We start from the raw sequence: 21,927 nt of genomic DNA, 5'->3' as shown, positions 1-21,927 counted from the left end.
CACCATGGAATATTACTCAGCCGTCAAAAAGAATTCACTTGAACCAGTCCTAATGAGATGGATGAAACTGGAGCCCCTTATACAGAGTGAAGTAAGCCAGAAAGATAAAGAACATTACAGCATACTAACACATATATATGGAATTTAGAAAGATGGTAACGATAACCCTATATGCAAAACAGAAAAAGAGACACAGAAGTACAGAACAGACTTTTGAACTCTGTGGGAGAAGGTGAGGGTGGGATGTTTCAAAAGAACAGCATGTATACTATCTATGGTGAAACAGATCACCAGCCCAGGTGGGATGCATGAGACAAGTGCTCCGGCCTGGTGCACTGGGAAGACCCAGAGGAATCGGGTGGAGAGGGAGATGGGAGGGGGGATCGGGATGGGGAATAAGTGTAAATCTATGGCTGATTCATATCAATGTATGACAAAACCCACTGAAATGTTGTGAAGCAATTAGCCTCCAACTAATAAAAAAATTAAAAAAAAAAAAGAATCCCCAGTTCTTTGTCATCTGTAGAATTTACCATAAAGTCTAAACGCTGTTTTGCTTCCTTTCTAAGTGTGCACCATGGAAACTAAAGCTGGATTATGATTCTCCCCTAAAGCCTGCTCTAGTCCATCTTCTGCAACAATACAGCTATCTTGGGAAAAACCAAATCCATTCCAAAGCTGGCATGGTACTGACTTCAGCTTCCATTTAATGAACGCAGAAGTGAAACAAACTATTTGGACAATCACAGTTGAGAAGAGCGATCTCAAATATGTACAAAATGCAGAGTCTCTTGCTGTCTAGATTAATATTCATCTGTTAAGATGGCAAGGTGCTGATTTTTAAGATCTTTTGTCAACTTTACTTCTAAGCACCAACCATACTTTGAATACTTCATCTGACGTGCAGCCTATAAAAAGGCATTACAAAACATACATAGGTCATTCAAATGCCTAAAATACCGAACACAAATTCTTTTTGACCCCATGGAGTCCTAACCACTGGACCGCCAGAGAATTCCCTGAACAAATTCTCATTTTCACAGATTTACACTTGAGTTTACCTTCCAATAAGAAAATGACTCATACAGAGACTAACTACAAAACTACAAAAGAAGACTATCCAATTAACATCTTAGTTTTTATGCGCATGTAGAGAGGAAAGTTATGACAAACCTAGATAGCATATTAAAAAGCAGAGACATTACTTTGCCAACAAAGGTCCATCTGGTCAAGGCTATGGTTTTTCCAGTGGTGATGTATGGATGTGAGAGTTGGACTGTGAAGAAAGCTGAGGGCCGAAAAATTGATGCTTTTGAACTGTGGTGTTGGAGAAGACTCTTGAGAGTCCCTTGGACTGCAAGGACATCCAACCAGTCCATCCTAAAGGAGATCAGTCCTGGGTGTTCACTGGAAGGACTGATGCTGAAGCTGAAACTCCAATACCTCGGCCACCTCATGCAAAGAGCTGAGTCATTGGAAAAGATCCTGATGCTGGGAGGGACAAGAAGGGGACGACAGAGGATGAGATGCCTGGATGGCATCACCGACTCAATGGGCATGAGTTTGAGTAAACTCTGGGAGTTGGTGATGGACAGGGAGGCCTGGCATGCTGTGATTCATGGGGTCACAAAGAGTCGGACATGACTGAGCGACTGAACTGAACTGAGAGAGGTGAAAGAGGGCCATGAGAGCCAGCCATGATCTGAAAGAAAAGAGTGTGCAGGGTAACCCACTGGGATTCCAATCACATAAAGTGTGTTCATCTTGTAATCCATACAACTCAGCTGACCCTGAATCTTGGAAGTCCAATCCAACACTCACTAAATCAGAACTACATGTGTGCGCTTTGTAAGGAAAATGTTATATGAAATAAGGAGAGAAACTATTAGGCCTCTATCATTCTTTCATTAACAGGCAAAACATACAAAAAGAGTCTGATAATCCAGATCACAACAAAAGTCCTCCTGGAATTTCTCAAAGCCATCTTTTTTTTTTACTAAATTATTTTTTTTTCTTACATATTTCATGAAAGCTGAGTTCAAAATGTATAGGAAAAAACTCTGGAAGCATTTATAAGGAAAAGAGAAAATGCTTTAAAAAACTAAAATGTCAAGTCTCCCAAATTAGATTATCTAAACTAAATTAACAGGATATTAGAAGTAACCACAAAAGGAAAAGGAATCTGAAGTGCCTTTGAGTCACAGGATTGTAACTGTGCAGTCTAAGAAGTTGTGTTCTGGTCACTATAAGCCTGAAAAACTATTTTGAAAGTGAAACACAAAAGGCAACCTGAAAGATTTCAACAATTAGGGTCACACAAAGAGAGAGTTTTGAAAGAGACCAGCAAAACCAAGTTTAAAAATAGCAAACACTTATAAAGTACTTTCTATAGTCAAGCACTACTCCAAATGCTTTATATATACTAACTCATATAAACTTATGCAAATAACTGATGACCAGGCTTTATAACCATGTTTACCCTGATATTTTTTAAATCCCTACTTTTACAGAGTTCTTGGAACTAAAAGAAAACTACTTACTGTAAATCCTCAAACATACTAATGTTGCTGATTTTCAAGCTTTCCATTATTTCAACAGTTTATTGTTCCATGCTATCTTACCTCATTACAAGTTAACAGTTACTTTAAAAGTTGAACAACTAACACCAACATAAGTAAGATGTGACTAGACATCATAAACTAGGAATCAAAATCACTAATCCATTAGGCTGAAAATGACTTTGCATTCTACTATGCTATTTTAATTAATTTTCACATATTAAGAATAAAATCAGTATTCTCAATATAAAATTCAACAGAAACACCACATGAAAAATAGTTACCTGAATTTGAATCTGGAAAAGACAAATAGCAAATATTGGTTTTCTGAAAAAGAAAACAAAAACTATATATGCTGACACATATACACCAATAAAAACAGAAATACAACAGTAAACAACCTAGAGCAATATATTTACTTACTTCTTTATCAGTAAGTTTGGAATGCTGAGGATAGATTACCTGGAAGGAAAAAAAAGAGTTAAATTTTGCTAGATAAATATGTGAAGTATATATTATAAACATTAGGAGGTACTTCTAAAATACTAGTCGGCTATTATCAAATTGTTTTAAGAAATAGTTCACAAATTTAACAATGAAACACAGGAGAAGCTGGGAGAATTAAGTAGGGTTTACATTTGGCAAAAAAAAAAAAATTATTTTAAATCAAAGTTATCTCTAAAACTTGGGTGAAATTTTGAGTTATCAAGAATAATTTACCTGTGGAGAAAAGGAAACCCTTCTACACTGATAGTGGGAATGTAAACTGGTATAGCCACTACGCAGAACAGCATGAAGAGTCCTTAAAATATTAAAAATACCATATGACCCAGCAATCCCACTCCTGGGCACATACCCAGAGAAAACCATAATTTGAAAAGACACATGCATCCCAATGTTCACAGCAGTACTATTCATAATAGCCAGAATATGGAAGCAACGTAACTGTCCATCAAAGAGGAATAGATAAAGAAGTGGTATGTATGTACAAAGGAATATTACTCAGCCAAAAAAGAAACAAAATAATGCCCTTTGAAGCAAAACAGATGGACCTAAAGACTATCATGCTAAATAAGTCAGACACAGAAAGGCAAATATCATATGACATTGCTTATATGTGGAAACTAAAAAAGGTACAAATGAACTTAATTACAAAACAGAAGTAGAGTCATAAAGAAAACAAACATATGTTTACCAGAAATGGCAGGGGGCAAGGATGAACTGGGAGACTGGGACTGATACATACACACTACTACATGTAAAACAGATAACTAATAAGGATTATGGGCTTCCCTGGTGGCTGAGATGGTAAAGAATCCATCCGCAATGCAAGAGACCTGGGTTCAATACCTGGGTTGGGAAGATCCCCTGGGGAAGGGAACAGCTACCCACTCCAGTATTTTTGATAAATATATATATACAAAATTTTTCCATCTTTTTCATATCTACCTGATCATTATTACCCTGATAGCTTAGTTGGTAAAGAATCCACCTGCAATGCAGGACACCTGGGTTCACTCCATTCAATCAATTGACCTGGGTTCAATCCCTGGGCTGGGAAGATCCCCTGGAGAAGGGAAAGGCTACCCACTCCAGTATTCTAGTCTGGAGAATTTCATGGATTGTATAGTCCATGGGGTCACAGAGAGTTGGACACGACTGAGCACCTTTCACTTTACTTTCACTTTCAGTAAGGACTACAGCATAGAAAACTCTACTCAGTACTCTGTAATGGCCTATATGAGAAAAAAATGAGTGGATATATGTATACATGTAACCGATTCACTTTCCTGTATACCTTAAACTAGCATAGCATTGTAAGTCAACTAAACTTTGATAAAAAGTTTAAAAAATTTACCAACTGAATTGCCAGCAACTCAAAGTTTATGAAGTCTTTCTTTCGTAGCCTAAAATCTAAAGAGAACTTGATCTATCAGCTGGTAGCTACTTCAAGAAATAATTTTCAGTTGATTCCAAGAAATACAAATCATTACTTATTAAAATTAAAAGGAAAAAATAATTACTTGCAGTTTAAGACATCTCAGAGGCCACCTTCCTGCCATAAAGCCTATTCCGACTTCTCCAATCCCTTTTAATAATCAGAACACATTCCTAAACAGCTTCGTTTAGTGCCTGCAGTGACCACAGCTACCTTCTGAGGGAAACTCCTGCCTCAGAACCCCCACAAAGCAAGCAAGATGAGGCCTCAGTAAGCACGAGCAAACACCAGACCCAAGGGCAGCCACTCTACACATCAGTCAACTGCCCAGATGTGGCTGGGCAGGAAAATTCTGCCCAAAGACCAGTGCCCAAGTTGGGCCAGTACAGATTCTCTGGAATGTGAAGAAAAGAGGGCTACTCTGAGGAGCAGGTTAGCTAGTGGCTGATAATCAAAAGGTGAAAAAAAAAATACACAAAATGTAGCCGAACTGTTTTAATACTGGCTTGCTAATGTGGGGATCCATGGCTTCTCAGTTCTGGAAGAATCCATGAGTTCTTCTATTCCCCAGCTGCCCAAGAGTCTGAAAATCTTACATTTCCAGAAATAACATATAGTAATAGCACATAATGGGGCTTCCCTCATAGCTCAGCCGGTAAAGAAGCTGCCTGCAATATAGGACACCCGGGTTTGATTCTTGGGTTGGGAAGATCCCCTGGAGAAGGAAATGGCAATCCACTCCAGTACTCTTGCCTGGAGAATCCCATGAACAGAGGAGCCTGACAGGCTACAGTCCATGGGGTCGCAAGAGTTGGACATGACTTAGCGACTACAGAGGGAGAGAGAGATAGCACATAATAAACCACATTAAAGTGGTTTCACATATTTATTTCATTTATTTAGTTCTCACAATAATAGACAAGGCTAGTAAAATGGTATCACCATTTTACATATAAGAAAACTAAGGTAAGATAAAAAGATGAGAATTAGCATTTTCTGAGCATCTTTTAGAGTTTCTAATTTTCATAACAACTCTGTCAATTCTTCTCATCTTTACAGAAAAGGGGACAAGTACACATTAGCTACATAACTCTCCTAAAATTTATTCATTTAGTAGGTGCCAGAGCCAGGCCTTGAACTTAGGTCTGTCTGATATCAAAGTACACAAGCCACCACTCCTCATCCCACCCACAGTGGCACTCATTAACACGCAATCGCAACCCTCTTCCCCTACCGCCAGGATGTGACATATACTCTTTCTCAATTCAGGGGTATGGGGTGGATCTACAGAGCTGATATGTCACATGAAAACACCCAGCTGGTATGTTACATGAAAACACCCGTTCTATTCCTGGAATAGAGAATGACACCAATTCAACATTTGCTCTGTTTTGCTTTGTATCCCATGTTGTGACCAACCTGACTTAACCTGTCTCCACAACTCATGAAAGTAAGAAACTGGTCTGTTTTGTTCAACTCTCTCTTCACACCTACAACTGTTTCTGGTGCATAGTAGACAGTAAAGAACTATTTCTCCAATCAGTAGATATACTCTCACATTAGTTCTATTTGACAATTCAGTATTTAGTAAAATGTTGTCTTCTTTAAGTGTACATAGATCTCCCTTGCTTCACCTTGAGATCACTTTCCTTTGTCACCTTTAAAGAAGAAATGGCAAATTTATAATCTATTTAGCCATATTTATGAAAACCTCATTACATGTAAATTACACTAGAGTTTGCTGGTCTAAAACATACTGACAAGTTTAGTGGTCTGTAACAGCTTCATCTTAGGCTCTAAAATCACTTTTATGTGAATGCCCTTCAAATTTTTATTTCCTCAAATTAAAACATCAATTGAAAAGCAAATACACAAAGTTAGCTTTTTTGGTGTTACATGAAGACATCAACCATGGTTCCTTTGGATTTTGGTTTCTTAAATATTAGCATGATAATATAAAAAACAACATTGCTATCTTTTATAGCAGTATAAACAGTACCCACATATAGCAGTACCTTAAATATATATATATATATATATATATATATATATATATAATACATGTATGTATGTATTTAAGGGGCTTATATATGCTATATATATTTATTAATAAGTAACTTTTTAAAAAGATATGAAAACTGTATAATCTATCAAAGTCTGCCTTTTATGGAATTCCCTGGTGGCCCAGTGCTTAGAACTCCACCTTTCCACTTCAGGGGACCTGGGTTCGACCCCTGGTTGGGGAAGTAGAATCCCAGAAGCCGCACAGCTAGGGCAAAATATAAATAAATAAATAAAAAGTCCACCTTTTAAAAACTCGGATTGTACTAGACTGTCAAATAGTATTTAGAATTTCATTTTAATGTATTCTGTTAGAACTAATCAGTGTCTTATTTTGGAACAAATATGATATTCTAAAAGAAACAATGCATATTTATGTGCTATAGCTACTGAAATGGCCACATTGTACTTAAGATCAGAAAAATTCATACTTAACTTTAAAAATCTCAACTCCCTATTTTAAAAAACAAAAGAAAGAAAAGTAACCACCACCAAGTATTTAGAAGTGCACAAACTGCCGCTGTTACTAGAATTAGTTTCTACATACATACTCCATTTTTTTTTTAGAAAGCTTAAATATAAATTTGTGCTTTGTCCCTCAGTTGTGTCTGACTCTTTGTGACCCCATGGACTGTAGCCCACCAGGCTCCTCTGTCCATGGGGATTCTCCAGGCAAGAATACCAGAGTGGGTTGCCATGCCCTCCTCCAGGAAAATATAAGTTTGGGCAATGACTATTAGTTTGGTCAGTTAGCTCCTGATACCTATATGGGAATTAACCAACTGTAGATTGGCTCCAGGACCTGGAGATGCCTCTCACTTGAAGTTTTCTCACTCCATAGCTCAAGTAAAGGCATCTCTGTCCCCCCAGCCACTGGTATTCCTAGGAGGCATCAAAGGGAGACAGAGAGAATCAACTAAATGTCAGTCTGGTTTTGTTACCTATGTTAAGAGCTCCCATGTTACAACAAAAAGGGGAGAGAGGTGTGGTCAGTTAATAACCCAAGAGAAAATTGAGTTTTATTTGATATAATTATTAAGGCTTAAATATGGTAACAGGCTGGATGAAGCTCAATCTGGAATCAAGATTGCCAGGAGAAATATCAATAATCTCAGATATGCAGATGACACCACCTTTATGGCAGGAAGCAAAGAGGAACTGAGGAGCTTCTTGATGAAGGTGAAAGAGGAGAGTGAAAAAGCTGGCCTAAAACTCAACATTCAAAAAAGTAAGATCATGGCATCTAGTCCCATCACTCCACAGCAAACAGATGTGGAAACAATGGAAACAGTGACAGACTTTATTTTCTTGGGCTCCAAAATCACTGTGAACATGACTGCAGCCATGAAATTAAAAGATGCTTACTTTTGGGAGAAAAGTTATGGCAAATCTACACAGTGTATTAAAAAGCAGAGACATCACTTTGCTGACAAAGGTCCATCTAGTCAAAGCTATGATTTTTTCAGTAGTCATGTATGGATGTAAGAATTGGACCACGAAGAAGGCTGAGCACCAAAGAATTGATGCTTTTGAACTGTGGTGTTGGAGAAGACTCTTGAGAGCCCTTGTACTGCAAGGAGATCAAACCAGTCAATCCTAAAGGAAATCAACCCTGAGAATTCATTGGAAGGACTAATGCTGAAGTTGAAGTTCCAATACTTGGATCACCTGATGCAAAGAGCCAACTCTTTAGAAAACACTCTGATGCTGGGAAAGGTTGAGGGCAAGAAGACAAGCAGGTGACAGAGGATGAGATGGTTGGATGGCATCACTGACTCAATGAACATGATTTGAGCAAACTCTGGGAGACAGTGAGGGACAGAGAAGCCTGGCATGCTGCAGTCCATGGGGTCACAAAGAGTTGGACACGACTGAGCAACTGAACAGCAACAAAATATGATCACATATTTCACATCATGATATGACAGGAAAAAAATATGCCTAAGAAAAATATTAATATATCTGCTGGAAAAGAGTATTACAAAATGTTTTAAATGGGTGTATTCAAAGGTACGTCTCTCTGCTACTTGCCCTTACATACCTACCATTCCCACCTCAGTATGAAAATAATCATGGTCCCAGGAGGAGGAAAATTAGGAATACCAGCTAACTTACCGCCAGTATCACTTGGACATGGAATAAATTCATTCCTGCCATGCACCCAAGTTGTGTGCAAATGGGTGTCAACCTGACGTATGTGACTACATGTTTGGCTCTACTGCATGACCCTGACTGGTATTCCAGACCTGGAAGAGGCTGCATTTCCCCAGACACACCTGCCTTGATCTCTTACAGAAACATCAGCTTGTATATAGACATCATCATGACCTTAAGGAGAGCACGAATTCGAAACACAATGAGAATTACGTCTTCAATGAACAAACAATAAAGTGTATTGCAAATGGAAACTGTTTATAGGCAAAAAAACAAGTCTACATTTTGCAACTGGTATTATCTTATGTAATTGTTTTAACTGGCTGAAAAATATTTTAGGATATAGTAAACACAATATGATATCTTTTTTTTTCTTTTTTTTTTTTGCTGATATCTTTTAATAGACTTTTAAATATGAAAAATAAAGCAATGACACCCAGTAGCAATAAGTACACCTAAAATCCAAATGTCAATTGCTAAGTATCATTCTTTAGTAAAAAAGAATCAGGGCTCCTTGGAGAGGTAGCTGATATCAGGGCTAGGGCAGGAAAAATAGAAGATGAGCCTAGAGCATCTTGTGGTGCCAGAAAGGAAAGAAGTGTTTAAAAAGGGGGAGGCATGATTTTCTGGACACAGAAACCAATCTGAAAGAAAAAAAAAAAGCTACCAATGCCCAAAACTGGAAAAATTTGACCAAAAACGTAAACAACAGTAGTAACCCAAATAATAAAATAAGTATCCTTGAGTCCATACTGACAGATAAGATGGAGAGACAGATGGATGGGTGGATGGATGCAAATCATAAATCTGACAAGGATTTACGGCTACAAGACTCCAGGATCCATAAAGAGTTCTTACATTTCAACAATAAAAAGTCAAATAACCCAATTTTTAAATGGGCAAAGGATTTGAGTAGACATTTCTTCAAAAAAGATATACAAAAGGCCAATAAGTGCATGAAAAAACACTCGATGTCATTACTCATTAGGGAAGTACAAATAACATTACAGTAAGACACCAACTCACACTTCTACAATGGCTGTAATCGAAAGGACAGACGAAGTGGTAGCAAGGATATGGAGAAATTAGAACCCTCATACATTATTGATGAAAACAGAAAAAAATGAAGTCATATTGGGAAACCATTTAATGGTTTCTCATAACATTAAACATGGAGTTACCATATGTCTCAGCAATTTTATTTGTAGGTGTATAGGTTCAAGAGAAGTGAAAACATACATTCACACAAAAACCTGTATATGAATGTTTATAGCAGCATTATTCATTATAGCCAAAAAGTGGAAACAATCTAAATTTTTTAAAAATTTTCATTAAATGATGAATAAATAAAATGTGATGTATCCAAATAATGGTATAAAACTCAACCATATAAAGGAACGAAGTACCAGTACATTCTACAACAAGAATGAACCCTGAATACATACTAAGTGAAAGAAGCCAGACACAAAAGGCCACATGTTCTATGATTCCATTCATATGAAACATACAGAAAAAGAGAATCCACAGAGGCAAAGCAGATAGTGGTTGACAGGGGCAGGAGGGAAAGGGAAATGGGTTGTGACTGAAAGTGGACCTAAAGGAAATTTGAGGGCAGTAATAATATTGCTTCTTGATCTCTACTGTAGTGATATGGCACATTCACTTTATGAAAATTCACCAAAATATAGACTTAGGATTTGTACACTTTTCTATATGTATGTTACACTTCAATGAAAAGGTTTACTGATTTTAAAAAGTGGAAAAAATGGCCAGAAATCATAGTATCCTCAAGTCTAAAGTTTCTGCTTGCTGAAGATCTAACGTAAATTATGCTACTAGAAAACCGGATCAGTTTGAACACGGAATGGACAGTAAAGTACTTCTCTCAAAAAAAAGAGTAAAATTTATAGTGTGTAAAATAGACAGTTAGTGGGAAGTTGTTATGGGAGGAGGGAAGGGAGGCCCAAGAGAGAAGGAATATATATAGATATATTATATATATGTATATATATCTAACTATGACTGATTTGTGTTGTTGTATTGTTGTATGGCAGAAACCAACACAAGAGAGTAAAGCAATTTTCTTCCAATTATAAAAAAAGTTTTTTAAAGAGTAAAGTTTAGATATAGTTTTCCATATTTCACATCATTCATCATAGTAAGTATAAAACATAAAGTACTGGTGAAAGAACTAACTTGACAGTAGAACTTCCCAAATTATCTCCAGATTATATAATTTAATAACTGAATCATAGATTGAAAAATGAAAGCGAAAGTGAAAATGTTAGTCACTTAGTCATGTCCGACTATAGTCCACCAGTCTCCTTAATCCATGGAATTTTCCAGACAAGAATACTGGAGTGGATTGCCATTTCCTTCTCCAGGGGATCTTCCTGACCCAGGGATCGAACCTGGGTCTCCCACATTGCAGGCAGACTCTTTACCATCCAAGCTACCAGGGTAGGAATTGGAGATTACTACCACCAAAGAAGCCTTTGTAGAATCTGGAAGCCTAAGAAGCTCAAGAGGTCACTAAGGTTTTAAATCTCAAATAATAGAGCTACATCAAGTTACCATGAAGTGCTACTATTTCACAACGAAATTTAAAGGTCATTATTGGTGGTGGTGGTTTAGTTGTGTTTGACTCTGACAACGCTGTGGACTACAGCTTGTGTCCATGGGATTTCCCAGGAGAGAAGGCAATTTCCTTCTCCAAGGCATCTTTCTGACCCAGAGATGGAATCCAGGTCTCCTACACTGCATGCATTTTTTTTTTCTTTTTTTCTTTTTCATTTATTTTTATTAGTTGGAGGCTAATTACTTTATAATATTGTAGTGGTTTTTGTCATACATTGACATGAATCAGCCATGGATTTACATGTATTCCCCATCCCGATCCCCACTCCCACCTCCCTCTCTACCCGATCCCTCTGGGTCTTCCCAGTGCACCAGGCCAGAGCACTTGTCTCATGCATTCAACCTGGGCTGGTGATATGTTTCACCCTAGCTAATATACATGTTTCGATGCTGTTCTCTCGAAACATCCCACCCTCGCCTTCTCCCACAGAGTCCAAATATTCTTCATTGACTGAGCCACCAGGGAAGCTAAAGGCCATTATTAATATTAAGGCCCTGCAAATCCTATCCTAACATTCACTGTGGCATGGCCTACCTTCCATGCTAGACTGTAATCTCAATGAAGGAAGAGATGATCAAGGCTTTATCTCCAGAACACACCAATGTTTGGATATGGCAGGTGTCCAATAAATATCTGAATAGATGGCTCAATGGGACAGTATAACATGCAATTACACACACTCATTTCGATTAAAACAGTGAACATGCTGAGGATCAAACACTGAGGCTGTAAGCCACCAGAAGAGAGAAAGAAACAAAGAAAACCTTGCACATAACTGCCTTTATCCTTCTCAGAAAATTAACAGAAACTTTGCTAAGATACAGAAAACTGTGATGACTACTCTAGGTTCTACCTTGCTAGGGGATAAGAATACATAAGCGGTGACTCAAAAAAAAAAAAAAAAAAAACCAGAAGGGAAAGAAAGGCGAGTCAGTTCTGCTAAATGTTCTTTTAAAATCGGCCTAAGTTTACCCAAGAGCAAAGCTTTATCTTCAATTTGTTAGGAAAAAAAAAAGGCTGGGGGAGGATCAACAATCAAATGATTATAAACTGTCCTGCTTTTTATAATTTAACTGACTTGAAATTCTCTTCATCAAAGAGGTGAAATACAAACTATATGTACATAAATAGGTTATGTCATAGATAATCAGCAAAGTGAAACCTACAAAACTTGACTCCCAGAAAGTGCTTTAAATACTTGTGACTTACACAAGGTTAGCTTGGATGATTCACATCCAAAACTGTGTATTTTTTAAATAAATTTAAGGCAAAACAATAGGAGTGACAGAATATCCAAGATAGTCCCACACTAGTTATTGAATGTGTGAGGACGCTAATTATAAAAAGCAGCTAACATACTGGGTGTGCATTAAATGACAGACATTAATTTTTACGTGCTTTTAATCTCACTTAGTACCTCCGATAACATTTGCAGGATATTATATTCCCATTTTATAGTTGGGGAAAATGAGACTCAGAGAACTGCAGAAATTGGCCAAATATCTGTTAGCATATGTTCAATACCCCAAGCTTGTGCTCTCTGCACTAGATTGAAATTCTGTCCAACAAGTTGATAGGTCATGGCCTTCAAGAGGGGGAAAGCCACCAATGATTTCTCAACTCTTATAAAATCGCAAGCTGGAAGGGTTCAAGAGGTGACCTCCTATGATGTTCTACATGTTCTGTGAGTTCACATGATTTGCATGTGAGTGTGTATGTGGGTTCAGTTGCTCAGTCGTGTCCGACTCTTTGTGACCCCATGAACTACAGCCCACCAGGCTCCTCTGTCCATGGGATTTTCCAGACAAGAATATTGGAGTGGGTTGCCGTTCCCTTCTCAAGAGGATCTTCCTAACCCAGGGATTTAAAGGCTCTCAAAAATGAAGACTATCTCTAAGGAAGAGTGTACAGGTGGCAAACAACTCTTCACAATGTGAAGAAAAAAAGAAATTACTAAATATCTAAATTAGGGAAAATGGTTAAATAAGCGGTGGTCCATAAAATTATATTTATGAAGACTCTTTAATGTATGGCAAATTGTTTATTAGAATCCTTATCAATAAAGGCAGACTCTTTAAGCAGACCTGTTTGGGAGACTGCTGCCCAGACCATGCTTTCAAGTGTCCCTTCCCTTTGCTGGGGAGAACCTCAGTGGCCACTACTGAAACCTGTCTCCTTTCCACAGCTGACTAAACAAAAGGGAGCACCTGACCCATGCTGAACCAATCAGATACTCTAGTATTTGAACTGAGCTTCTGCCTGGTTCCAGAATACAAAAGTAGAAGCTTGACTAAAATCAGTATGAAGGTAACCCAAAGTCAGGTGAAATGGGGGAGCAGAAATTGAGACCCTAGCAGAGGAAACCAGCCTCAGCACAAAGAATGGAACAGACAGGCAAAGAAAAGCAGAGACAGAAGACCACACAGCTCCTCAGAGACAAAAGCAAAAGCCTGAGGCTTTCCAAATCCCATGAGGTTCAACCCTGCTTCCTGCAACTGGGTTCCAAAAGACTCCTTACAATCAATTTCTCTATACTTAAATTAGAGAGGATTGCTGCTCTTAATATTCAAATTTGTCCTTGACAGATACAAAATTATGTAAAGAAAAAAAAAGCATTAACAAAAATGCCAAATATCAATCTCTTAGTATAGTTATGAATGATGCTTTCTAGTATTTATAATTTCCTTTCTTGTCAGATTTTCAACAACGAGCATATTATTACTCAATCAGGAAAAAAAAAAAACCAACCATGGAATAAATGAGGCAATTCTAAATTCAGATAGTGAAGGCTTTACCATATAATCAGGTAATTTCACAGAGCTGGAAGTGACATAGAGTATACAAAACCAAGAAGATTTCAAACCTTGTTTCACAGGACCCATGGTGTCACAGTGATGATGCTAGGCCCACCTCTGGGGAAGAGAAAGAAGCTGAGCACACCTCCTGTAGTCAACACCTTTTGCAGTCTCTTCCCAGCTCTAAAAAGCCCCTTCACTGTTCCTTTCTAGGTCAGGGTTGCCAGGGGACATTTTATGCAACACAGACCACTACTCTAACAACTTAGGTCTTCAGCTGATTGTAGCACGGTGAGAATCTGCCCCAAACCAGGCCTGAGTATCTTCCGCTGGTATTTGGAATGGGAATGACATTTACTCTCTTCATTGAAGTGGCTGAAAAGGGCAACTTAGCCATAAAGATCACAGAAGCAGAGAAGTCAGTTTGCAATGGAGCATAAAGCGTGAACAAAATCCATAAAACAAGAGCATAAAGAGGAGGCTCTCCTGGTTTTGGATTTTAGCCATTTTCTCTAAGTCCCTTTAGGTTTGTACCTTGGACAACTTGAAGTACCTCTGTGGCCTTAGCAAGTGTGCCTTTTTTTCCCCTAAGCTATAGCTTAGTTTCTGTTGTCCAAAACCGAATATATACACACAGGCCCCATTTCAACCAGATTAGCCACTAAGGTATATCTGATTTTTTTCTTTTACACAGAGAAAGTTCCCCAATTTAAAACAAAACAAAACCGATTCTAGTACTTCAACTTCATTTTTCTGGTGAGAAAACTAAGGTTTAAAGGCCTCATCTCCACAAAGCTAAACGTAGGGCTTTTCTTCATTGAAAAAGAGATTTTCAGTGCTTCCCAAACAAAGACTTACATACATCATATTGAATCCAAGGTACTGTTCCAAATGTTTCATCAACATTAAGTTATTTAACCCTCACAACAATGCCATGATATAGGCACTGTTAACCTGTCACAGAGGAGTGTAAGGCTCAGGAAAGCTAAGTAACATGCCCTAAGTCACACAGATTCAGGCCTAGGTAGTCCAGCTTTAGAATCTAAGTTCTTGATCAATATTCTACTTAAGCAGGGATTTAAGCTTAAGTGGCATTGTTTATGTATTTGTTTAAAATTTGCAAATGGTAATTTCTGTCATGGCAGAACAGACTTGTTAAGTCTCTCTCAAGCTTAAGACTCAGTAACTGCATTTTTGATAATAGGACTGAAGTGGAGGATATACTGTCCAAACTTAGTTTTTAAGCTATTTTTCAATTAACTTCCCTTCTGAATCCCTATAGTTGTACATTATAGGAAGTAGGGCTGGAGCTATTAATCCATTTACCCAACACAATTCTATACTTACCTTTTTTGCCCCATTACAGCCACCCCTCCTGTCCATTTTTGGCCTTGATATGGTGGTAATGGGGCTTCCCAAGTGGCGCTAGTAGTAAAGAACCTGCCTGCCAATGCAGGAGGCATTAAGAGACACAGGTTCGATCCCTGGGTCGGGAAGATCCCCTGGAGGAGGGCACTGAAATTTACTCCAGTATTCATGCCTGGAGAATCCCAGCCAGGTGAGCCTGACAAGTTACAGTCCATACAGTTGCAAAGAGTTGGACACCGACTGAAGCAATTTAGCATGCATGCATGGCCATAATACAAAAGTGAAATATATATTTCAACTATTTTGTTATAGTGTTAATTTATACTTTTCTTCATTTTAAAAGTGGCAATATTCTACACTTTTCAGGAAAAGAAAACAAAATTAAATTGTGTTGCCTCTTAATGTATTTTTCTTGGAATCCTTTATTAGGGAAACTTCCCCACCCTCACCCTACACTTTCTAAAATCAGTGATTCTTAATCTGAGGGCAAAGGATCAGGAGGTCCATAAACGCTCCCCAGACAGTTAGTAGAAGCATATACAAGATTTTGTATTAGTATTTTCCTAATGGTGAGAGCTCATGAAGTTTGTGACTTATTTGCATCTTGGATCTTCAGAAAAAAATAAATGAAGACCACAGACCTAAAGAAATAGGAAAAGTGAAAGTGAAGTCGCTCAGTCGTGTCCGACTCTTTGCAACCCATGGACTGTAGCCTGCACCAGGCTTCTCCGTTCATGGGATTTTCCAGGCAGGAGTACTGGAGTGGGTTGCCATTTCCTCCTCCAGGGGATCTTCCTGACCCAGGGATCGAAACCTGGGTCTCCCGCATTGCAGGCAGATGCTTTACCCTCTGAACCACCATTCAGGGTAAAGAAATAGCAAATGAAATTCAAAATAGTCTCAACAGTCTCAGTGATTCACATTTTTTGAGTACCTCAATACTTGCTAAGTATTGTTTATTTGGTCAGAAAAAATACAGAAGTGTTATAAAGAATGCCCAAATGGTGAGTCTAAATAGAGCTCTTTTAACTATTTAAAAATGTAATCTACTACAGCATGTTTTCTAACGAAATTGTATTCTACTATATATATATCTTCAGGTTAATATGTCAATGTAAATGATAGATGATTTATAAATCTCTTCTTTATAGCCTTGGGAACTGTTGTTTTCATCCTAAAGTGCTGTTTATGTACTATCAGTTTTGTTTTTTTTTTTGTACTATCAGTTTTTTATTGAAGTGTGTCATGTGCCAAGCACTGCATTTAGCCCTATCCTCCAGTGTGATTGATTCTTGATTCTCTTCTAAATTGTAGTCTTGATCTACAAATATAGGCTAGAGTATATTCTTCATGTATGCCCAGAAACCAAGATAATACCTAGATCTTACAATGGCTGAGCGGGTGAAGAATCTGCCTCCAACGCAGGAGACACAGGAGACGTGGGTTCGAGCCCTGAGTCAGGAGACTCCCCTGCAGATGGAAATGGCAACCACTCCAGTATTCTTGCGTAAAAAACCCTATGGCCAGAGGAGCCTGGCGAGCTACAGTCTAAAGGCTGGCAGAGTGAGACACAGCTGAGCAACTAAACACAAGCACACAGTGTGTACCAAGCTGCATAAAATACAGACAAGACAGGCTGACTACACACTCCACATTAGGAAATACATCCCGGGACAATTTTCATAGACAACACATGCCACTGAAGTCAGAATGAGATGATTCATTAAAATCTGTCATTGCCAACCAAACAAAGATATCTTCTAAGCATCGGTGGTTCTTTTCTTGGATGCACAAAGACAAGTAATCCATTATGCTACACAAGGGGCCCTAAATAATGTCGAGTAGTTAAGATTACAATGCCTTTTAACAAGGCGCAAGAAAGATGGAAAACTAGACAAATTCACAAACGAACGATTTTCCTTCTGTTCGTCTTGATGGTAGCTTTCAGGCCGTTTCAGAGGCAACATCAAGAAGTAACAGAAATGAGGAACAAAGGCAGGAAAAGGCGAAAACCTCTGCGGAGATAAGCATTATGGCTCAGGCTGAGTGGAATGCTCTAAGAGTCGCTGCAAATGACCAAAACAATCTGAGTCTAAAGAAAAAAAAAGTTGGTTGTTTGAGGTTTGGCTATTCTATTATAGTTCACCATATGTCAGGGACACTGTTCGCTTCTTGAAAAAGTCCCAAACATCCTGCCTGCGGTCTTCTCCGGGAGCCGCTAACCATTCTAGTTACTCCTGTGACACCAGGTTAAAAGAAAATGAAAATACGACCATCAGCAAGTATTTAGGAGGGGCCTACAGAGAACTTTTCACCCTTAGCCACAGCCCAGGAGCCTCCCACGGGAACTGCCTCTGGACCGCAGCCCGGCTGACAGCGGAGGGGCTGCCGGCCACGCCCGGATGCGCAGCGACCGGGGTCCAGGCCGGCCGGCGGGTCACACGCTCTGCCGGAGCCGCCCCGGCGCGAGGACAAGGTGCGGCCGGGCCTCACCTCCACGGCTTGGCCCAGCTCCAGGTCGAAGCCCACCACACACACGCAGTGCAGCCAGGCTGAGAAGCCGTCCCAGCGCAGCAGGCCCCGGCTGCGGCCCTCGTCCTCTTCATCGTCCTCTGGCGTGGCTCCCGCCACCACCACTGCCGGCGCCTCGCGCTCCTTGTCCGCCGCCACCGCCTCGTCCAACGGCCCTCGGGAGCCGGGCCCCGAGCCTGCCAGGCCCCGCAGAGCCATCCGCCGCCCCCCCGGCCGTTCGCGCCGCCTCCTCAGAGGACCGCGCCGCAGAGCGCGCTGGGCTCCGCGCAGGCGCAGCGGCAGCTGTCGCAGCCGCGGGGGACGGGCCCGGCCGGGGAGGGGCCGCGGCACACGTGACCCTGGGAGTCCGGCTCTGCGCGCGCCGTCTGGTCCCGCCCCCCGAACTTGGCGACGTCGCGCAGGCACTTGACTGAAACTGTCAAGCCCGCTCTAGCCTCCTTGCTTTAAAGCTCGTCAAGACTGAACCAGTGTATCCTGAAACCTTTCTTCGCAGTCCAACGACTAGGGAAACAATTATTCTTGGAATGACACCGTTCGTAATTATAAGGTATTACAAAATTGTTAGAACGTAGTGGTAACAGTGGCCAACATTTATTGAACACTTACTCTGTGACAGATGAAAGGCCAAGGAAGTAGTTACAAATATTACTTCATTGAATCTAGTGGGTAGACATATACTAGATATGTATACATAGATATGTATGTGTACATATACATATGTATGTGTACGTATACATAGATATATACACATAGATATGTTACATCTTTTTAGATAAACTGAGGTTCTGAGAGGTTACCTGACTAGTCAAGCAAGTATTAAAACTCTGATGCAGGTTTGCAATGCACACAGGCAATTTGCTGTGCGTTCATTCAGCAGTGTCCTCTCCACAAAGTCCCCTCCCATCTTTCTCGGCCTGGTTTCCTGTGACTCACTCAACACTCACACATCTCCGCACCTTTCTGGAGCACCTCTACGACAACCTCTGGATTACTGTCTCCCAGCAAGAGTCTAGTCTCCTGAAGCTTAGTATTCTTGGAGATCAGCTTTGGACTGGGTACGCAGGAGGCACTTGGTCTGTTGACTGATTATGGATCCACCCTGGTACTACTGACTGGGATTCATTCAGCACCTACTATGCTGAGCATAAACTGAAGAATGGAAGTAAATAAGAAACACGCAGTAATGCTCCAGTAGGAAAATGAGTAAAAGACAATGGATAATAACTCACAATAAACGTGTTTTTTCAAAAACAGCACAGTATTCATGCTTTTACACACTTTATCTTTTAAAAAAAAAATATTTATGTGGCTGTATTGATCTTAGTTGTGGCTCTCGGGCTCTTGCTGTGGTGCAGGGCCTCCAGAGCACTTGGACTCAGTTGCCCTGGGCATGAAGCATGTGAGATCTTAATTCCAGTGTCCCCTGCTTTACAAGGCGGATTCTTCTTCTTCCTTATTTGTGACCATTTCTGCATTTTTCCATTGTGTTTAATTTTTAAAACAATAGTTATTTTTTTGGCTGCGTTGGGTCTTCTTTGAGGTGCGTGGGCGTTCTCATTACGGTGGCTTCTCTTGCGGCGCGTGGACGGTAGGCTCCGGCTTCAGTAGCTGCAGCGTGGGGGCTCTAGAGCTTAGTCGTCCAGAGGCATGTGGGATCTTCCTGGACCAGGAATTGAGCCCGTGTCCCCTGCATCGGCAGGTGGACTCCCAACCCCTGGGCCACCAGGGAAGTCTCTACACAGATTATTTTATCTGATTCTCCTAACAGCCAAAAAGATGCATGTGTGCTAAGTCGCTTCCGTCATGGCCAACTCTTCGCGAACCTATGGACTGCAGACCGCCAGGCTTCTCTGTCTGTGGGATTCTCCAGGCAAGGATACTGCAGTGGGTTTCCGTTTCCATTCCCTCCTCCAGGGGATCTTCCCGACCCAGAGATCAAACCCACATCTCCTGCATGGGCAGGCAGGTTGTTTACCATTAGAACCATCTGGGAAGCCAAAAAGATACGTCCTATTATTATTCCATTTTACAGATAAGGACTCTGATGCTCCTCAAGATGTCAATAATGTCACAGCCAGTAGGTGGCAGAACAAAGACTTAAAACCCAGATTTCTCTCTTTGACCCTTAGTTCCTAAGCACTTTGCTGCACCACCCACTCAAATTTACCCTGTTTTACAAGAACTGTTTTGTCCATACCCATAGGATTTTTAGTTGAAATAAGTGTTAGCATCTCTCTTTTCAAGGAGAAGTTCTAATATCCTCAGACATCAATAGTGCTGTTTGCTGGAGACTTTCTTTAGGACAGAAAATGAACTAGAAACATTAAACTTAAAGACCAACTCTGGCCAAAGCTATCTGCCTTCCTACTCAGAACCACTGTAGTTAAGAGAAAAAATATATTCTGCATTTAAGTAAGTCTCTAGACCTACTGTTAGGAAAGGACAGTAACAGTTTTTAGTATTAAAAACAGTATTAGAACACTAGAAGTCAAAAGTTTGGGATTTTAGCACCTGCTCCATCCACGATCATGGTAGGCAGACTGCTCCAACACTCTGTTTGTGTAGTGGTAAAGTAGGAATGATCATTCTAGCCTACTTACATAACCAATTGTGGGGAAGAGTCAAACTATCGCAATGCACACACCTTACTGGACACTGCCTCATTATTAATGATTAATGAGCTCTAAACACCTATTGTTCCACAAGTCTGTTTCTTTGCCATTTGCTGAAATGCTACTTTATAATTTTGGATTAAGAGCAATCTTTTCAAAATGTAGTATTCTGAAAACTATTAAGAGGACCGTAAGTTTGATGAGAAAGAAAGAAAACCAGGCCTTTAAAGAATCTTTTTTTTTTTTTTTTAAAGAATCTTAAAAGAGAAAAAAAAATCTCCTTGGGAAAAAACAAATAAACACTACTACTCAAATCTTTGTACAAAAAACCCACAACCACCAGGGAAAATAGAAAGTTCCTATGACTTTTTTCCTTCCACCCTCATAACTTCGATATTTGGCCTTCAGTTCAGTTCAGTGCCTCAGTCATGTCCCACTTTTTGTGACCCCACGGACTGCAGCACACCATGCTTCCCTGTCCATCACCAACTCCTGGAGCTTACTCAGACTCATGTCCATTAAGTCGGTGATGCCATCCAACCATCTCATCCTCTGTCGTCCGCTTCTCCCCTTGCCTTCAATCTTTCCCAGCATCAGGGTATTTCAAGGAGTCAGTTCTTTGCATCAGGTGGCCAAAGTATTGGAGTTTCAGCTTCAACATCAATCCTTCCAATGAACACTCAGGACTGACCTCCCTTAGGATGGACTGGTTGGATTTCCTTGCAGTCCAAGGGACTCTCAAGAGTCTTTTCCAACACCACACTTTAAAAGCATCAATTTTTAAGCGCTTAGCTTTCTTAGTAGTCCAACTCTCACATCCATACATGACTACTGGAAAACCATAGCTTTGACTAGATGGACCTTTGTTGGCAAAGTAATGCCTTTGCTTTTTAATATGCTGTCTAGGTTGGTCATAACTTTCCTTCTAAGGAGTAAGCGTCTTTTAATTTCATGGCTACAGTCACCATCCGCAGTGATTTTGGAGCCCCCCCCAAAATTAATTCTGCCACTGTTTCCATTGTTTCCCCATCTATTTGCCATGAAGCTATGGGCCCAGATGCCATGATCTTAGTTTTCTGAATGTTGAGCTTTAAGCCAACTTTTTCACTTTCCTCTTTCACTTTCATCAAGAAGCTCTTTAGTTCTTCTAAACTTGCTGCCATAAGGGTGGTATCATCTGCATATCTGAGGTTATTGATATTTCTCCCAGCAAACTTGATTCCAGCTTGTGCTTCATCCAGTCCAGCATTTCTCATGATGTACTCTGCGT

General features: G+C 39.9%; 1 protein-coding gene across 2 annotated transcripts in view; it reads right to left on the bottom strand.

Annotated features, from left to right (window-relative positions):
- DENND6A (DENN domain containing 6A) overlaps nucleotides 1-18,324 on the bottom strand; it is a 49,510-nt gene extending 31,186 nt beyond the window's left edge. Inside the window, exons 1-3 of one of the 2 annotated variants that reach the window (XM_043886246.1) lie at nucleotides 18,007-18,324; nucleotides 2,982-3,020; nucleotides 2,843-2,885 (exon numbers count right to left, since the gene is read on the bottom strand). In XM_043886246.1, the coding sequence (XP_043742181.1) occupies nucleotides 2,843-2,885; nucleotides 2,982-3,020; nucleotides 18,007-18,243 (319 nt within the window). In that variant the 5' untranslated portion in view covers nucleotides 18,244-18,324. The remainder of the gene's footprint in view (nucleotides 1-2,842; nucleotides 2,886-2,981; nucleotides 3,021-18,006) is intronic. The other variant, XM_043886247.1, reaches the window with a different exon arrangement.
- Between the last annotated feature and the right edge of the window lie 3,603 nt (nucleotides 18,325-21,927).

This window comes from Cervus elaphus, chromosome 24, assembly GCF_910594005.1.
Source record: "Cervus elaphus chromosome 24, mCerEla1.1, whole genome shotgun sequence".
NCBI lineage: Eukaryota > Metazoa > Chordata > Mammalia > Artiodactyla > Cervidae > Cervus > Cervus elaphus.
Note: the sequence above shows the minus strand (reverse complement) of the source record. Positions and strands in the feature narration are given on the sequence as shown.